The following is a 14,046-nucleotide window of genomic DNA, read 5'->3' on the forward strand; positions in this document are numbered from 1 at the left end:
AGTTGAATGAACATGTGTACGTGTTCATTCATCCTCCTAGGCTCTTTAGTGCTGTATTGTACATCTGTGTTTATCATGTAGCCATTTACATTGTAGTGAGAAATTTTCACCTACCACTTGGAAGATTGTTCTGGACCTTCTTTCCATTAGTAAGTGATCTATTAGTTCTGGACTCAAAGTGTCATAAACACTTAGTTCTGTCACATACACTACAATAATTCTGACAATATATATATATATTATTTCAATCTACTGCTCTATCCAACGAGACAACGATGTCGAGTTGAACACGTATGGCAGATTTATGGTCCTACAGTACTATTTATGCATTAGAGATTCTAATATTACATTCTCGTAGGCATTATTGTTTCAGGCTTACAACAATAATCTCCTAAGGAGGTAATATCTGGTATCGTATTTTCAATTATACGTCCAGTGTCATTTCCAACAAAGATTCCTGACAAACGTAGAAGAAACTGAACTTTTTTATTTAAAACGTATCTGATCCATGGAATACCACTATACAGAGAATATTTTACAATTTTCCTATTGTAATACGGATACTACAATAGACAGAGTTATGGCAGGATTATAATATAATAGATAGACAGATGTAAGACAGACTATTATATTATTGGCAGATGGGAAGCGCAGGATCGGATACTTCTTATTATTTTCAACGTAAACAGAAACTTGTTCTTTTTATATATTCTACATAATATCTAATAATAAGTTACATGATCATCCAAATACTAGAAGTATAAATAGGAGACCTATTTATACTTTTAGTTTAGCTACAATTTGCAATGTGCCTCGTTGAACTTGTCATTGCATTCGTGGCGACATCAGCTGTTCCAGTTGGTGACAATATTTCCTAAACAGGAAATATTAATGTTTCGTAACTGTTTCAGTAATAGCTCCTAAATAGGAAATATTATTACTGTTATATCGTAATCTAACTCTTGCTGAGCTTATATTACAACATTTCCATAAAATTGTTGGTTTTATAGTGTAGTGGTTATCACTGTCGGTTTTGATCCGACCAACCCCGGTTCGAATCCGGGTAAGACCTTTTTTTTTAAAATTCAAGTGTTCAATTTACGAACGAAGATGCCATATTAAGTTTGAACTTTTTGGCAGTGCTATTCAAAATATATGCGTTCTCAGTGTTTGGATTTAACAAACCAACCATTTTTATATTTTTAGTACTCACATTGCATATCCATTATAATATGGCAATCATTAGATATGATTGCCATACTAAATAAAAATTGCGTTACTTCTTTTCCTTGGTGTCTATATATAACATGTCCTTATATCGCCCAGAAGCTTATATGCATTCAAGTCAAAATTGAAAAAACAAAAATATGAAATTATTTAAATTTACATAATATACAAATAGGAAAAGATCTCAACTCCGATTAATAGACTTCATCCATTTGGTATTAGTGTTTGGTGTCAATTGGTATTACCTTAATTGTCTAGATAAATATCTAATCTTTTATTTTTCTAAAGAGTCTGCCTATAAGTTTCCAGTTGTTCCTGCATATAAGAGAAGTTCATATTGGTTAGCAGCAACATATTGATAAGGACGGCCGATCGAAGGAAAGAAAACAACAATCCATAATGGTGAAAGATACTGAATATTATGATGTCTTAGGGGTCACTCCTGAAGCCACACCAACTGATATTAAAAAGGCTTATCGTAAAAAAGCGATGCAAACTCATCCAGATAAACACCCAGATGATCCAGAGGCGCAATCCAAGTTTCAAGCTGTTGGTGAAGCCTATCAAGTTTTAAGTGATCCTGGCTTACGTTCTAAGTATGATCAATTCGGTAAAGATGATGCTGTTCCAAATGCTGGTTTTGAAGATGCACAAGAGTTCTTCTCTACTATCTTCGGTGGTGATGGTTTTAAAGATTGGATAGGTGAGTTTTCTTTGTTTAAAGAATTGAACGAAGTTGCTGGAGATTATGATGAAAATGGAAACCCAATAGCACCTAAAACAGAAGAAGAATCGGCAGCTGGGGGAACGGCAGCTGATGGTACTGTTGCAAACCATGACCGAAAGAAGAAAATGTCAAAAGAACAAAGGGAAAAATTGTTTGAAATGGAAAAGAAGAGACGTGAAGAAGTAGCTAAGCAAGTCGATGAATTATCGCAAAAATTAACTGTTAAGATCGACGATTATCTATTGGCCGTGAAGGAAAATCATGTTGATGAGTTCACAAGTAAACTAGACCAAGAAATTGAAGAATTGAAACTAGAAAGTTTTGGTATGGAATTGTTGCATGTATTAGCAAAGGTCTACAAGACAAAGGCAAACAACTACATTATGTCGAAGAAGACTTATGGTTTTTCAAAATTATTTACTGGCACTCTGGACAACGCAAGAACAGTTAAAGACACTTACAATTTACTATCTACCGGTTTAGAGGCTCAAAAAGCAATGAACCAAATGAGTGAAGTTAACGCCGAAGAATTAGATGAATATGAACGTGCTAAATTTGAAAACATGATGGCAGGTAAAGCCCTTGGTGTCATGTGGGCTATGTCCAAATTCGAATTAGAAAGAAAATTAAAAGAAGTATGTAACAAAATCCTGAGTAACAAATCCGTTCCATCAAAGGAACGTCTATTGAAGGCAAAAGCATTAATCTTCATTGCTAACAAATTTGAAAGTGCTAAGAGATCACCGGAAGAAGCCGAAGAAGCAAGAGTATTCGAAGAAATGATTCTTGGAGAACAAAAAAAGAAGCAAAAATAAACAACAGAAATACAAACATATATACACACATATATATATACAAATAGATTCTTATAAAATTTATAACGTTAGCAATTCACAACCAAAAAAAACGCACCTTCTACAGTATCTATCGTTCAGAACCGCAAACAACTTAAACTTTCTGATACCATTGATCCCTGGCAAGCATGTAGCTTATAGAACAAACATTTAAGATTTGATTGCTAAACGATTACAAAGCCTTGTTTCTGAGATTTCTTTGTGACAACGTCTCGATATTTTTGCTTTCTGCGGAGTTCTTAGTGCATATTTGTGACTTTTAAATTCTATTAGCGATAAAGATATTTTCGAAATGGCAAAACCGTAAATAGAAAATGTTAATGCTTAAAGCATACTTTGAACAAACCATGATGCCAAACACAAAATCTTTTTGTTTATTTTTTGATATATATATGTGTATACAAAGATGTGATCAATGATTCCATTTTGGTTTTGTTTTGACAATATTGTTTAACATCAGACAGGAGTTTCGCCTAGCAGATCGAGTCGGTTGGTTTTCATAATGGTGTCTGCTTGGTTTAAGTATTTCACTTATCTAGTAACTATCTCAGCCGTATTGACTAATGTATATCTGTACACTTTCCCTTCTTTCCATGTGAAAAATTGTACGTGGAAATGTTTTGATCAGGAAGATGATGAGCCTGCGTTTGAGGAGATGTCGATTATGGAGAGGATGATCTATAAAATAAATCAATATAAAGACGATGTTCAAGAACAAGTGTATTCTACGAAAAACTATACCAGTGCTGAGGGTGAACACCAGGTTCGTATGCTTGCGTTTGGTGATCCGCAAATCAGAGGTATTTGGAAGAAATCTAGTTATCTTGCAATGTTAGATGTGTATGCTAATGATTGTTACTTGGGACATATCTATTCCATGATGAAAGAGAGACTAAGTCCAACACACGTTGCCACTCTTGGTGATCTGTTTTCATCACAATGGATCAGTGATTCTGAGTTTTACAATAGAACCACTCGGTATGTAACAAGACTGTACAACAGAGACACAACAAACTTAGTTAGACTGAAGAAAGAATCCGAAGATGAAAAGGGTCAATACAGAGTCGATTGGCAATCTTGGGGTGATGACTACAACAAGAGAAGACTTTCTGATCCACCTGCATTTGATTATGGTTATAGTGATGTATATTCGTGGGATCCTGAGCATGAGGATTTCTTATTTATTAATGTTACAGGTAACCATGACATTGGTTATTCTGGCGATGTAACATACCAACACATGTCAAGATTCAGTCATTTGTTTGGTAAGGATAATTATTGGGTCGAATATGACGCCGGCACGGACCACGCTTGGAGACTAGTCGTTTTGAATTCTTTACTTCTAGATGGACCAGCTCTTCAGCCAGAATTCGTTGAAGGAACTTGGGCATTTTTGAGAGCATTAGAAAATAGAAATTTCACAGGTAGTACTGTTTTACTTACTCATGTTCCGTTTTATAAAGAAGCTGGTCTATGTGCAGATGGCCCGATGTTTAGTTATTATCCTGACGTATATGAACGTGAGCCATATAAGGTGAATCTATTAAGAGCACAAAACCATTTAAGTAAAAATACCACCGATAAAGTTTTAAGTTCTATCTTTAATAATGATAGACCAGGCATAATTTTAACAGGTCATGATCACGTTGGTTGTGAAACGGTTTTCAATAGACAAGAAGAAACCAAGACATGGAATTGCACCACAGACATGGTCAATTCAGGTTACAATATTAGAGAAGTGACCGTCCGTTCAATGATGGGTGAGTTTGGTGGTAACACAGGAGTTTTCACAGGCCACTTCAACAAGACATCTAATAACTGGGAATGGAACTTCACTCTTTGCCCATTCGCTTTGCAACAGGTATGGTGGCTGGCAAAAACCACCATAGGATTATCATTGCTATTATGGCCAATCTACATATTGTTTTAGATATTAAATAAATTCTGTAAACTTGCAAATAAATACCCCCCTCGATTAAGAAACACGTATATATATAACTTGAACTCTCTGTAAATGTAATGACCTTCTTTGGAAGTGACAATGTTTCTGTTTATGTTACCAGCTGACTAGATTTGTAGTATCCATTCTCAGCATACTTAAATAATATTTCAACAACCAAATAATGGCACAGCGTTAAACCCATTAAAGGCCTTTGAGACGTAGTGAAAAATTCAGGAAAAAAATCAAAATAGTAATTAATGAAAGTTTAAACAAGAAAGAATTTGATCTGTTTTAATGAACTAGTGGTAAAAAATAATATGTAGTGTTTGTTTGATCTTTTTTGGGAACGTCTCAAAATTTGAATGAATTCTATTCTACGTCTAATTTTTGCTTTAAATAAAATACTTACTTTTAAGATAGTTGGGAAACTTACATTGGTTTTTTATTCCTATAATCCCAGATATTGATATTGCATTGATAATTATATTCGTATTATCACAATCAAAGTTATTTGAAAATACATTCAGAGTTAAGGTTGGCAAATCTTTTGTCATTTACAACTACACTCTCATTTAAGTTTTTTGTTATTATACGTTTTGTGTACTGTATCTTTATTTCAAACTATAAAAAAAATCAAGACTCAGGATGGACGGTTCAAATTACAATAGCATACTCTCGAAATGGAGTCGTAATAGAAAGAAACCACAACCTTTAACTGATCTGACTTCACTTTATAGCAAAGTTGCAAATGAATCTATATACTACTTAAAGTTAGAAGAACATAACGACCTTCAAAAAGCATTACAAGGATGGAAAGCTCTCAACACGGATGTATTATATCAACTCACAATCATTGACCACACTTACCCAAATACCCAGAATTATACAAAGGATGAACTTAGTTTGAAAAGTGGAGTTAGAGAATTGTATCACAAAGCTTCTTCTCATCTGGAACGTGTTCAGAATAAAGTAAATGAAATGAATAAAGACAAAAGATCCAGTTTTGATGCAAGAGCTTCCACTTCTCAAGGGACACAAACACACGCCGATAGAAGTAATAGTATTAAATCCAGTCATTCACTATCACCAGCATCTTCTCTAGTGAAGAAACCATATGTATTATCTGCACCAAATTTGCATAACCATTCAAACAATATGGCTAGAACTTTAAGAAATGGGAAAGAGAAATATCATAAAAATCCAATACAACACACATCATATAAGATATCGGCTCCTATATTACCACGAAGCTCAAGTCCTTCAAATGGAAACGTTAAAATATCAAAACCATTAGAACTACAAAATCAACTATATTCCAACATCAGTAATAATAGCATATCCAGTGCAGATAATGAAAATGAGATAAATCAACCTATATTGTCAAGAACTAATAGAATTCAAAGTGGCTCCGAAAAAGTATTGATAGACTTAACATCTGAATCATCCGAAGAAGAAAATACTACTACCGACGATAGCCAAAACGATACCAGTTTCGAAATTGAAAGTTATTATGACAGTTATTTAAGCTTTGAAAAAAGAGATATAGAGAGATTGAAGACATTAGAACAGTTATCTAGCACAGAAGAGTCTTTATCAAAGCTGTCCTTAAATTCTACACCATTAATTCCTTCAAATACTTTCAAACAAGAAAAACCACTGCGAAAACCATTAGATAAACCAAAATTAACAACGACGACAGGGCAGGTTAAAAAAACCATTAAAAAAAGTAACATGGTTAAAGAAAAAGTAAATAAATCAACATCTGTTTTACCAGATAAGCCAAAAAAAATTACGAATTCAAAACTTCCCGTATCTACATCTGTAGACTCACTGCCTAATAAACAGTTATCTGTAACAAAAATTAAAGATTTAAATAAGCCAGTAACTTCCACACGTCAAAAGTTAGTTGGTAAAATCAATGTTGCATCTGCGCGACCTTCAATTCCTAGCGTGAAATCTCAAAATTCACCACTACTGTCATCTCAATCAATAGCAAAAGATAGATCTAATAGTGTTGATATCAAAACTGTTAAATCACGATCCAAGGCACCTAGAACAAAACGACTTAAATCTCCTATTAATAAAATGCCAAAAGGTTCCAATACTCAAACGACCAGTGACTTAAGTAAGAAAAATTCATCAAAAGTTGCCTCACCACCATCAAATATTGTGAAGAAGAACATCAAAAAGAATGTTTCAAATGAAAGTTTACATATTACCGAAGAAATTCCGGATGAAGTGGAGCTCACTAAGGAAAAATTAGAAGATGATATAATTGACTCGTTACAAGGCGTTGATAAAGGTGCTGCGAAACAAATATTCTCTGAAATTGTTGTCAAGGGAGACGAAGTTCATTGGCAAGATGTTATAGGGCTTGAGGCCGCGAAAGCTTCGTTGAAGGAAGCAGTAGTTTATCCATTTTTACGCCCAGATTTGTTCCGCGGTCTGAGAGAACCAGTGAGGGGTATGTTATTGTTTGGCCCGCCTGGTACTGGTAAAACAATGATTGCCAGAGCGGTAGCAACTGAATCCAATTCTACTTTTTTCTCTATTAGTGCGTCTAGTTTAACCTCCAAATATCTAGGGGAAAGTGAAAAATTAGTTAGAGCATTGTTTGCAGTAGCTAAAAAATTAGCTCCTTCAATTATATTTATTGATGAAATTGATTCAATCATGGGTAGCAGAGATGGAGATGGTGAAAATGAATCAAGTCGTAGAATAAAAAATGAATTCTTAGTCCAATGGTCATCACTTTCTAGCGCAGCTGCCAATAGGGATTCACAATCCGATGATGAGAGAGTTCTACTGCTAGCGGCAACAAATTTGCCATGGAGTATTGATGAAGCTGCAAGAAGAAGATTTGTTAGACGTCAATATATTCCGTTACCAGAGGATGAAACACGTAAAGCACATTTGAAGAAACTTTTGTCTCACCAACGGTTTGAGATGTCAGATGAAGATTTTGATAATTTAGTTTGTCTTACGGAAGGTTTCTCAGGCAGTGACATAACATCATTAGCAAAGGATGCTGCTATGGGCCCGCTTAGAGAGTTGGGTGAGAAGTTATTGGATACACCAAGAGATCGAATTAGAGCTATCACAATAAAGGACTTTACTGCTAGTCTTGAATATATAAAACCATCAGTTTCACAGGAGGGGCTCCAAAGATATGCTGAATGGTCTACTAAGTTTGGCTCTTCCGGTGTGTAACTATCTTGAAACTTTGTATTGTTAACATTTCAAATTGCATTTTTATTAATATATTTATTCATAGATTAAGTTTAGAAAGAGTATTAGCATCTTAATTAATTATTTTTAAACATTTTGATATTGTGTTCATTAAAATATCTATCGTTATATAGAGTACAAAATAGAAAACATAAATAAACAGATTCCAAATTTGATAAAATTGAAATATTTCAAAAACTTGAGGTTAATAAGCGTTTTCCCTGGTATAGTTAAACATGATAAATATATATTCCTTATGTGGCGATTTTGCCGCGATTTAATTGTTGTAGTAGTTGCTTGCCGTGACTTAAACTATCGGCATCGTTATTATTTTCGGAGTTTACGCTTTCATTCAATACTGTTTTAGGAACAGGGTCCATTATAGAGTCGTAATCTAATTTAAAGTTTAACTTTTCAACAACGGTCCAGTCATCTGCTTTAAAAATTTTGTAATCAGCTACTTCGCTATTCTCATTTGCAAATTTAATATTACCTTGTCTTAGAAACCACATAACTCCATTACTTAATTGTATCCAATTTCTTTCAACTAGAATCTTAGCAGCAATATCCCTTTCCATTGAAGTAACCGAAAAATAAAAATTATAGAAAAGTGTAAAACTATCCAAATTCCTAAACTTCTCTAAAATTGAATCCATTAATAAAACTGACCCCTCAGATGAGAGACTTCCGCTTAATGAAGTACGTACCATATCCCACTGATGGGTACTCTTAAATGCATCCAATGGAGTTGGAGGATTGACGCCAATAGGTACCGAATCTAATCTTGGAATAGAAATGGTGTCTAATGATTTTCGATAACCACCCAATTTTCCATTTAAAACATTAAGATTATTATCATGTAATATTCTTCCTAAAATATACTGTTGGATACCATTTGGAAGAGTTATAAGCTCGTAATGTTGAGCGTATTTTGTTTTAATTTCATTTATTTTGTTCTCTCTCTCTATCAAAGTTTGTGTAGATGGCAGTTTAAATTGTTTGTCTACTGATATTTCATCATCAGAGACATCAGAGACGTAGTCATCATAGATGAAATATCCATTCTTACTTAACGTTGATTGATTCTGATTGTCCAGTTGTTTTAGATCTGAATTATCAACTACTACATCATCACTTGGTTCACTTAACTGATTAATAGCTGTATCTGAAGTGTTGATGAGAGATGAAACCATTCCAGTCTTCTTCACCGGTTGATTAAAAATGTTATTCGATAATACAGGTGTCGATGAGTTAGGTTTTAGTGTTTGTCCCAATTTTGAAGTTGCTTGAGTTGGTGTGGTAGGAACTGGAGATAATGATGGTAATGATGGTTTCTTGGTCTTTTCCATTGCTTGAGATGCCGCAGCTGCCCATTTTAATTCACCTGCTGGTCTAATTGGAATAGTTGCAGGTTTGAGTGTGGTTGTTGTGGTTACGCCATTATGTATTTGAATATGTTGGTGCCTTTGACCGTCAGACGCTGGAGTATTTGGTTTTGTGGCAGCCAATGGAGTGGTTTTTAAATATGGTAACTTAGGAGTACCTGAGCTTTTAGCTGTACTTGGTGCAGTTATATTAGCAGGCGAAAGCTCCGGCGAGTTAAAATTATCTAATGAGGGTGAAGGAGATGTAGAATTACTCTTTGCATTGGATGGAACACGTTCTATCGTTACTACATTATCATTTCCATTTCGTACACTTGAACTTTGTTCCGATTCCTCTCCACTTTGGGTGCTTGTAGATGGCTCTTTTGCAGCCTCTCTTGCAGCCTTTCTTGCCTCTCTTTCTAACTTTCTTTGATCTTTCTTTGAAATGCCCCCCGCATCCTTACTGAATGAATCCTCCTCAGTATCTCGTTCATCCGCTCTTTGTGCAGCAAAAGATTGAGCAACTTCATGTGCTATGGCTTCATTTGATTGTAGGTTTAGATTATCATATATAGATTCGTCTTCCAAAAAGTCTGGATCTTGATTCGATTCAACAAAATAATTGATATCATCCTTTATATCAATGACATCCTGTGGGTCTAATTCTTCATTAGCAAGCAGTCGAAGAGCTAATTCCATTTGTTGTTGATGCCACCTGTATCTATTCTGAAATGCTTTTAGTGCCTCTTTCTTTTCAGCATTAGGGGTGGTTGCTGTCTTCTTCTTTTTCTGAAGAAGAAGAAGTTTGTCTACTTCCGTCTGTAAAATTTCATGTTGTCTTTCTAACTCATCAATTTGTTGCGACAGATAATCGGAGACCTCCCTTCGTTCTAATTCTTCTGGATCCAGATTATCTGATTTTTTTAAACTATTGTTCGAATATGCCTTCTCTTTCGAAGCTTTCTCCACAGCCTTATATTTTTCCATCGCTATTTCTACCGATCTTCTGTAATCAAGAAGAGAATCTTTATCCTTTATATCTGGAGAACTTTGCCATGACTTTATTTGTTCTCTTAGCCTCTGTAACTTCTTGACTTCTCTTTTAAGATCAGATTCTAATTTTTCTTTCTGCGATGGATTATTTGTACAATTCTCTCGTCTTTCATAATAAGTGTCAAAAATTTCAAGACCTTCATTGATCTTCTTGAAAATTTTATCTACCTCCTGTTGCAACTTCCTATGAGCCATTTTGACTAGAATATAAAGGAAAGGCTTAACGGTTATAGAAATAAAGGTATGTTTTGAACTTTGTTCTTAATTCAACTTTATTTTATAATAATATGATGTTCCAAAAAAGAAATGTTAATAAATATGACAAAGAATTAATTTCCTAAATGAATTAATTCTATTTCAGGAGCATATACAATTGAAGCACTGTTATTATTATTTTATATGTTGCGATACTAGTTACAGGTTGTAAGCTAGACTATCGGAATTCTTTAAAAAAATTCTTAATTTGTTGGACTTTTCGTTGTTTCACTGAAAGTTTTTTATGTTCTTGTCTTATTGATAAACAAACTACGATATTGTTATCCTGTGTTTTATACACTAATAATTAAAATGACTTGACAGATCGATTAGTTGCAAACTATCTTTATTGAGAACAATTTTATGTATAAAATTTTTTATATCAATCGAAGATGCCCGTCTTCATTGTTTCATTGTTCATCGCAATATAACTTTTTTTAAAAAATATATATTCGTAAAGCATCATTGAAATTTATATCGTGTTCAGTGATGGGCATAAAATATGAACTTAAGACACATTTATGACATGCATCAATCGACGACAGATATATCTATGCATGACAGCTTGAACATTGTTAAACATTCGGAATATTTATTTATTTATTTATTTATTTATTTAAGTAAAATTCAATGACCCGTTATATAGTAGTGAGTATAGTAAGGCTACGATGAGGACCGGGAGGATTGACCATAACTTTACTGAGGTATTTGAATTTCCATTTTTTATGACTTGAGTAGTTATATTATATGTGTTGATAGATGATTCATTTAAACTTTTATCAAGATAGTTCGAATTTATTGTCTCAATATTGAAATCATTTATTGTATATTCATTAATGGAACTTGAAACTAAAAGCTTGGAAGCATCTAGTTTGGAAAATATTGAGATTGGCAGTGTGACGTTTTCTTTCATGCTAGTAAAATTTATTTCCCCCAAAAGCTGTAGCTTTTGTTCTTTTAAATTTTTATTTAAAAACTTGATAGTGGACGAAATTGTGTCTAATTTATTTATTAGAATTCCATTTACGTCGGAAAGTAAACTATTATTAATATCGTTGTTCAATATAAAGAAAAGATTTCTTCTGTATGCATTATCAATTTTGATTAATGACTTTTCAAAATTAGCAAATTCATTTTCTGAGTTTAAGGAATAAATGTTATTAGTCGTAAAATTAAAACCAGTATTGTTTGTGTATATGGCATCATTAGATACTTGAAAATTGGTCTGTATAAATTTATCAATTGTGCTAATATAAGTGGAATTGTTATTGAATGTGTTAATATTAAGTATCATAGAATGTAAGAATACTTCTACTATTATAATACTTGAAAAAAATGTTATCCAAATTTTGTTATTGTAGAATAAAGTCATATTTAGATAAAATAATTTGGTCCTAAAATTTGCCAGAAAACGAATTGTGTTTATCATTATATTTTCCAAAGCATGGCATAAAGAATACTTCATAGTATCTACTATTTCGATAATATTATCTCTCTCTGTAATTAGTGGTATTAGTGTGTCCTTATCACCACCAACATCCGCAATATTAGCAAATAAGTTGTTGAATAACGATTTCTCATATTTTAACAGATAATAATTTATTACCATGGTGATAAATGTTGTTAATAAAATTCCAATGTAAATAATAATACTGATAACATTTAGCATTCGTTTATTGACAAGTTTGAGCTCTGATGCGATAGTTGTGGTGTACTTTCCATTTGTAGATATATTATTTATTGCATTTGTAAAGTTGACCTCATTGTATGAGTTTGATATATTGTTTAGCTTCAAACTTTCTAGCAAACCCATAACATCAGTTTTAAAATTTTCAGTTAGAGATGAAACTTGTATATTATTAGAGGTCATAGTATATGATATATTATTTGATTGATTAGCAAATCCAATTGTTTGCAAAACTTCATTCAAATTATGCAATGAATTTGTAATGTTTCCAAAAATATCATCCAAAAAATCTGTATGAATGGTTAGATTATCTCTAATAATTTCAAAGTTGTTATTTGTTCCATCAGTACTTAGTTCGTATTTATTCGATAGTAATGTGTTTACTGTTTCATTAATGATAATATTTGTAGATTTCAAATGTGAATAGATAGATTCATTGTATATTTTGAGAGAATTAAAATAACTTATCTGACTGTTAATGTTATTAACAGAGTTGTCATTCCATTCATTTAAATGTTCATTCAATTCGCGAAACCAATTTTCTAAAATAACATCTTGTAGGAACGAGTTTGGTATCATTTAATGTATTATCCAGCAAATCATCTATAGTTTTGTTCACTGTAGTTTCATTAAATATTATAGTATTGTTTGTTGTTTGCTTGATGGATAATTGACGAGCTGAGTCATTATTCGCCACTGAAGTTTGAAATGACAACAATAGTGGAACCGAAGAAAAACATTTATTAAATTAATAAATAATAAAATATAATAAAGACTTTGTATGATAGTAGAATTAAAAGTAGAATTTATTAGCCTTGAAATTAAACTTGGTGAGTGCTGAACCATTTTTGCACCAATTTATGTTTTTTTGACTGACCAAAACGATGTATTCAACAGTTTTAGAATTCCGGTGTATAGTTCATTTTAAGCCCAGTATATATATATATTAGTTTTCAACTTCATTGTCCTTTAAACGTATCCAAATTCTTCTTCTGACTATTCCATTTTTATTTTTCCAATGTTCATTTCTAAAATTCCAACTATAAAACCAGCCTTGATCGTCATTATCAAGTTTACCGTCATTATCTACCAGAACATACCATTCAAAAGGATAAGCGCCTCCATTTTTAGTATTTGAATCTAAATTTTCTACTAATTTTATTGGGAAGATATTCTCAATTGTCTTTGATAAATTAGTTCTATTTACCAGTATACTAATTATTTTTTTAGTGAATTTGTTATAAAGTTGAAACCTTGGTGGATCTAGTTTTGGGACTAACATTTTTGATGAATATACCGTATGACCTAGCATTGTAAAACCTCTTTCATTCTCAATAATCACTTCTTCTGGCAATGAGTCCAATCTTGTTAATAACTTAAACATACCTAGTAAATAATAAGATATACAGAGGCTTCCATAGGCTCCCTGGCAATGAAGGATATCAAATAACAGAAATCATTGAGATCTGTATATATAAATTCCACATAATTTTATTATTACTATGGTTAATGTACTGTTGTTTTCTTTTTTGAATAAAACAATTGTGACACAACTGTGAAACCAACCTCTGACATCTTACATGTGACAATGTAGTACTCCGATCTCCGAAAAGAAAAAGAACTGTCCTTATCATAAGATACACAAATAACAGGGCATGTGACAAATAACCAAGACACACACATATATATATATATATATATATATA

At 32.7% G+C, this 14,046-nt stretch overlaps 6 protein-coding genes and 1 non-coding gene across 7 annotated transcripts; 4 read left to right on the forward strand and 3 right to left on the reverse strand.

Moving 5' to 3' along the window:
• The first annotated feature begins 1,000 nt into the window (after positions 1–1,000).
• On the forward strand, positions 1,001–1,072 carry TPHA0Ctrna3Q. Its single transcript has one exon. It is a non-coding gene; the product is annotated as a tRNA-Gln (tRNA).
• Positions 1,073–1,626: 554 nt separating this feature from the next.
• CAJ1 (Caj1p) lies at positions 1,627–2,769 on the forward strand (the record flags this gene model as incomplete). Its single annotated transcript, XM_003684668.1, has 1 exon — positions 1,627–2,769. One exon carries the CDS (start codon positions 1,627–1,629, stop codon positions 2,767–2,769), a length of 1,143 nt encoding a protein of 380 aa, XP_003684716.1.
• Positions 2,770–3,310: 541 nt separating this feature from the next.
• Positions 3,311–4,738, forward strand: TPHA0C01270 (uncharacterized protein; the record flags this gene model as incomplete). The annotated part of the gene is made up of 1 exon (XM_003684669.1): positions 3,311–4,738. One exon carries the CDS (start codon positions 3,311–3,313, stop codon positions 4,736–4,738), a length of 1,428 nt encoding a protein of 475 aa, XP_003684717.1.
• Positions 4,739–5,395: 657 nt separating this feature from the next.
• On the forward strand, positions 5,396–7,960 carry SAP1 (putative AAA family ATPase SAP1; the record flags this gene model as incomplete). Its single annotated transcript, XM_003684670.1, has 1 exon — positions 5,396–7,960. One exon carries the CDS (start codon positions 5,396–5,398, stop codon positions 7,958–7,960), a length of 2,565 nt encoding a protein of 854 aa, XP_003684718.1.
• A 272-nt stretch (positions 7,961–8,232) lies between these two features.
• Positions 8,233–10,593, reverse strand: NOT3 (CCR4-NOT core subunit NOT3; the record flags this gene model as incomplete). The annotated part of the gene is made up of 1 exon (XM_003684671.1): positions 8,233–10,593. The coding sequence occupies one exon, from the start codon at positions 10,591–10,593 to the stop codon at positions 8,233–8,235; it is 2,361 nt and encodes a 786-aa protein (XP_003684719.1).
• A 676-nt stretch (positions 10,594–11,269) lies between these two features.
• On the reverse strand, positions 11,270–12,919 carry PRM2 (pheromone-regulated protein PRM2; the record flags this gene model as incomplete). Its single annotated transcript, XM_003684672.1, has 1 exon — positions 11,270–12,919. One exon carries the CDS (start codon positions 12,917–12,919, stop codon positions 11,270–11,272), a length of 1,650 nt encoding a protein of 549 aa, XP_003684720.1.
• A 367-nt stretch (positions 12,920–13,286) lies between these two features.
• SPO73 (Spo73p) lies at positions 13,287–13,724 on the reverse strand (the record flags this gene model as incomplete). The annotated part of the gene is made up of 1 exon (XM_003684673.1): positions 13,287–13,724. One exon carries the CDS (start codon positions 13,722–13,724, stop codon positions 13,287–13,289), a length of 438 nt encoding a protein of 145 aa, XP_003684721.1.
• Between the last annotated feature and the right edge of the window lie 322 nt (positions 13,725–14,046).

Source organism: Tetrapisispora phaffii, chromosome 3 (assembly GCF_000236905.1).
Source record: "Tetrapisispora phaffii CBS 4417 chromosome 3, complete genome".
NCBI lineage: Eukaryota > Fungi > Ascomycota > Saccharomycetes > Saccharomycetales > Saccharomycetaceae > Tetrapisispora > Tetrapisispora phaffii.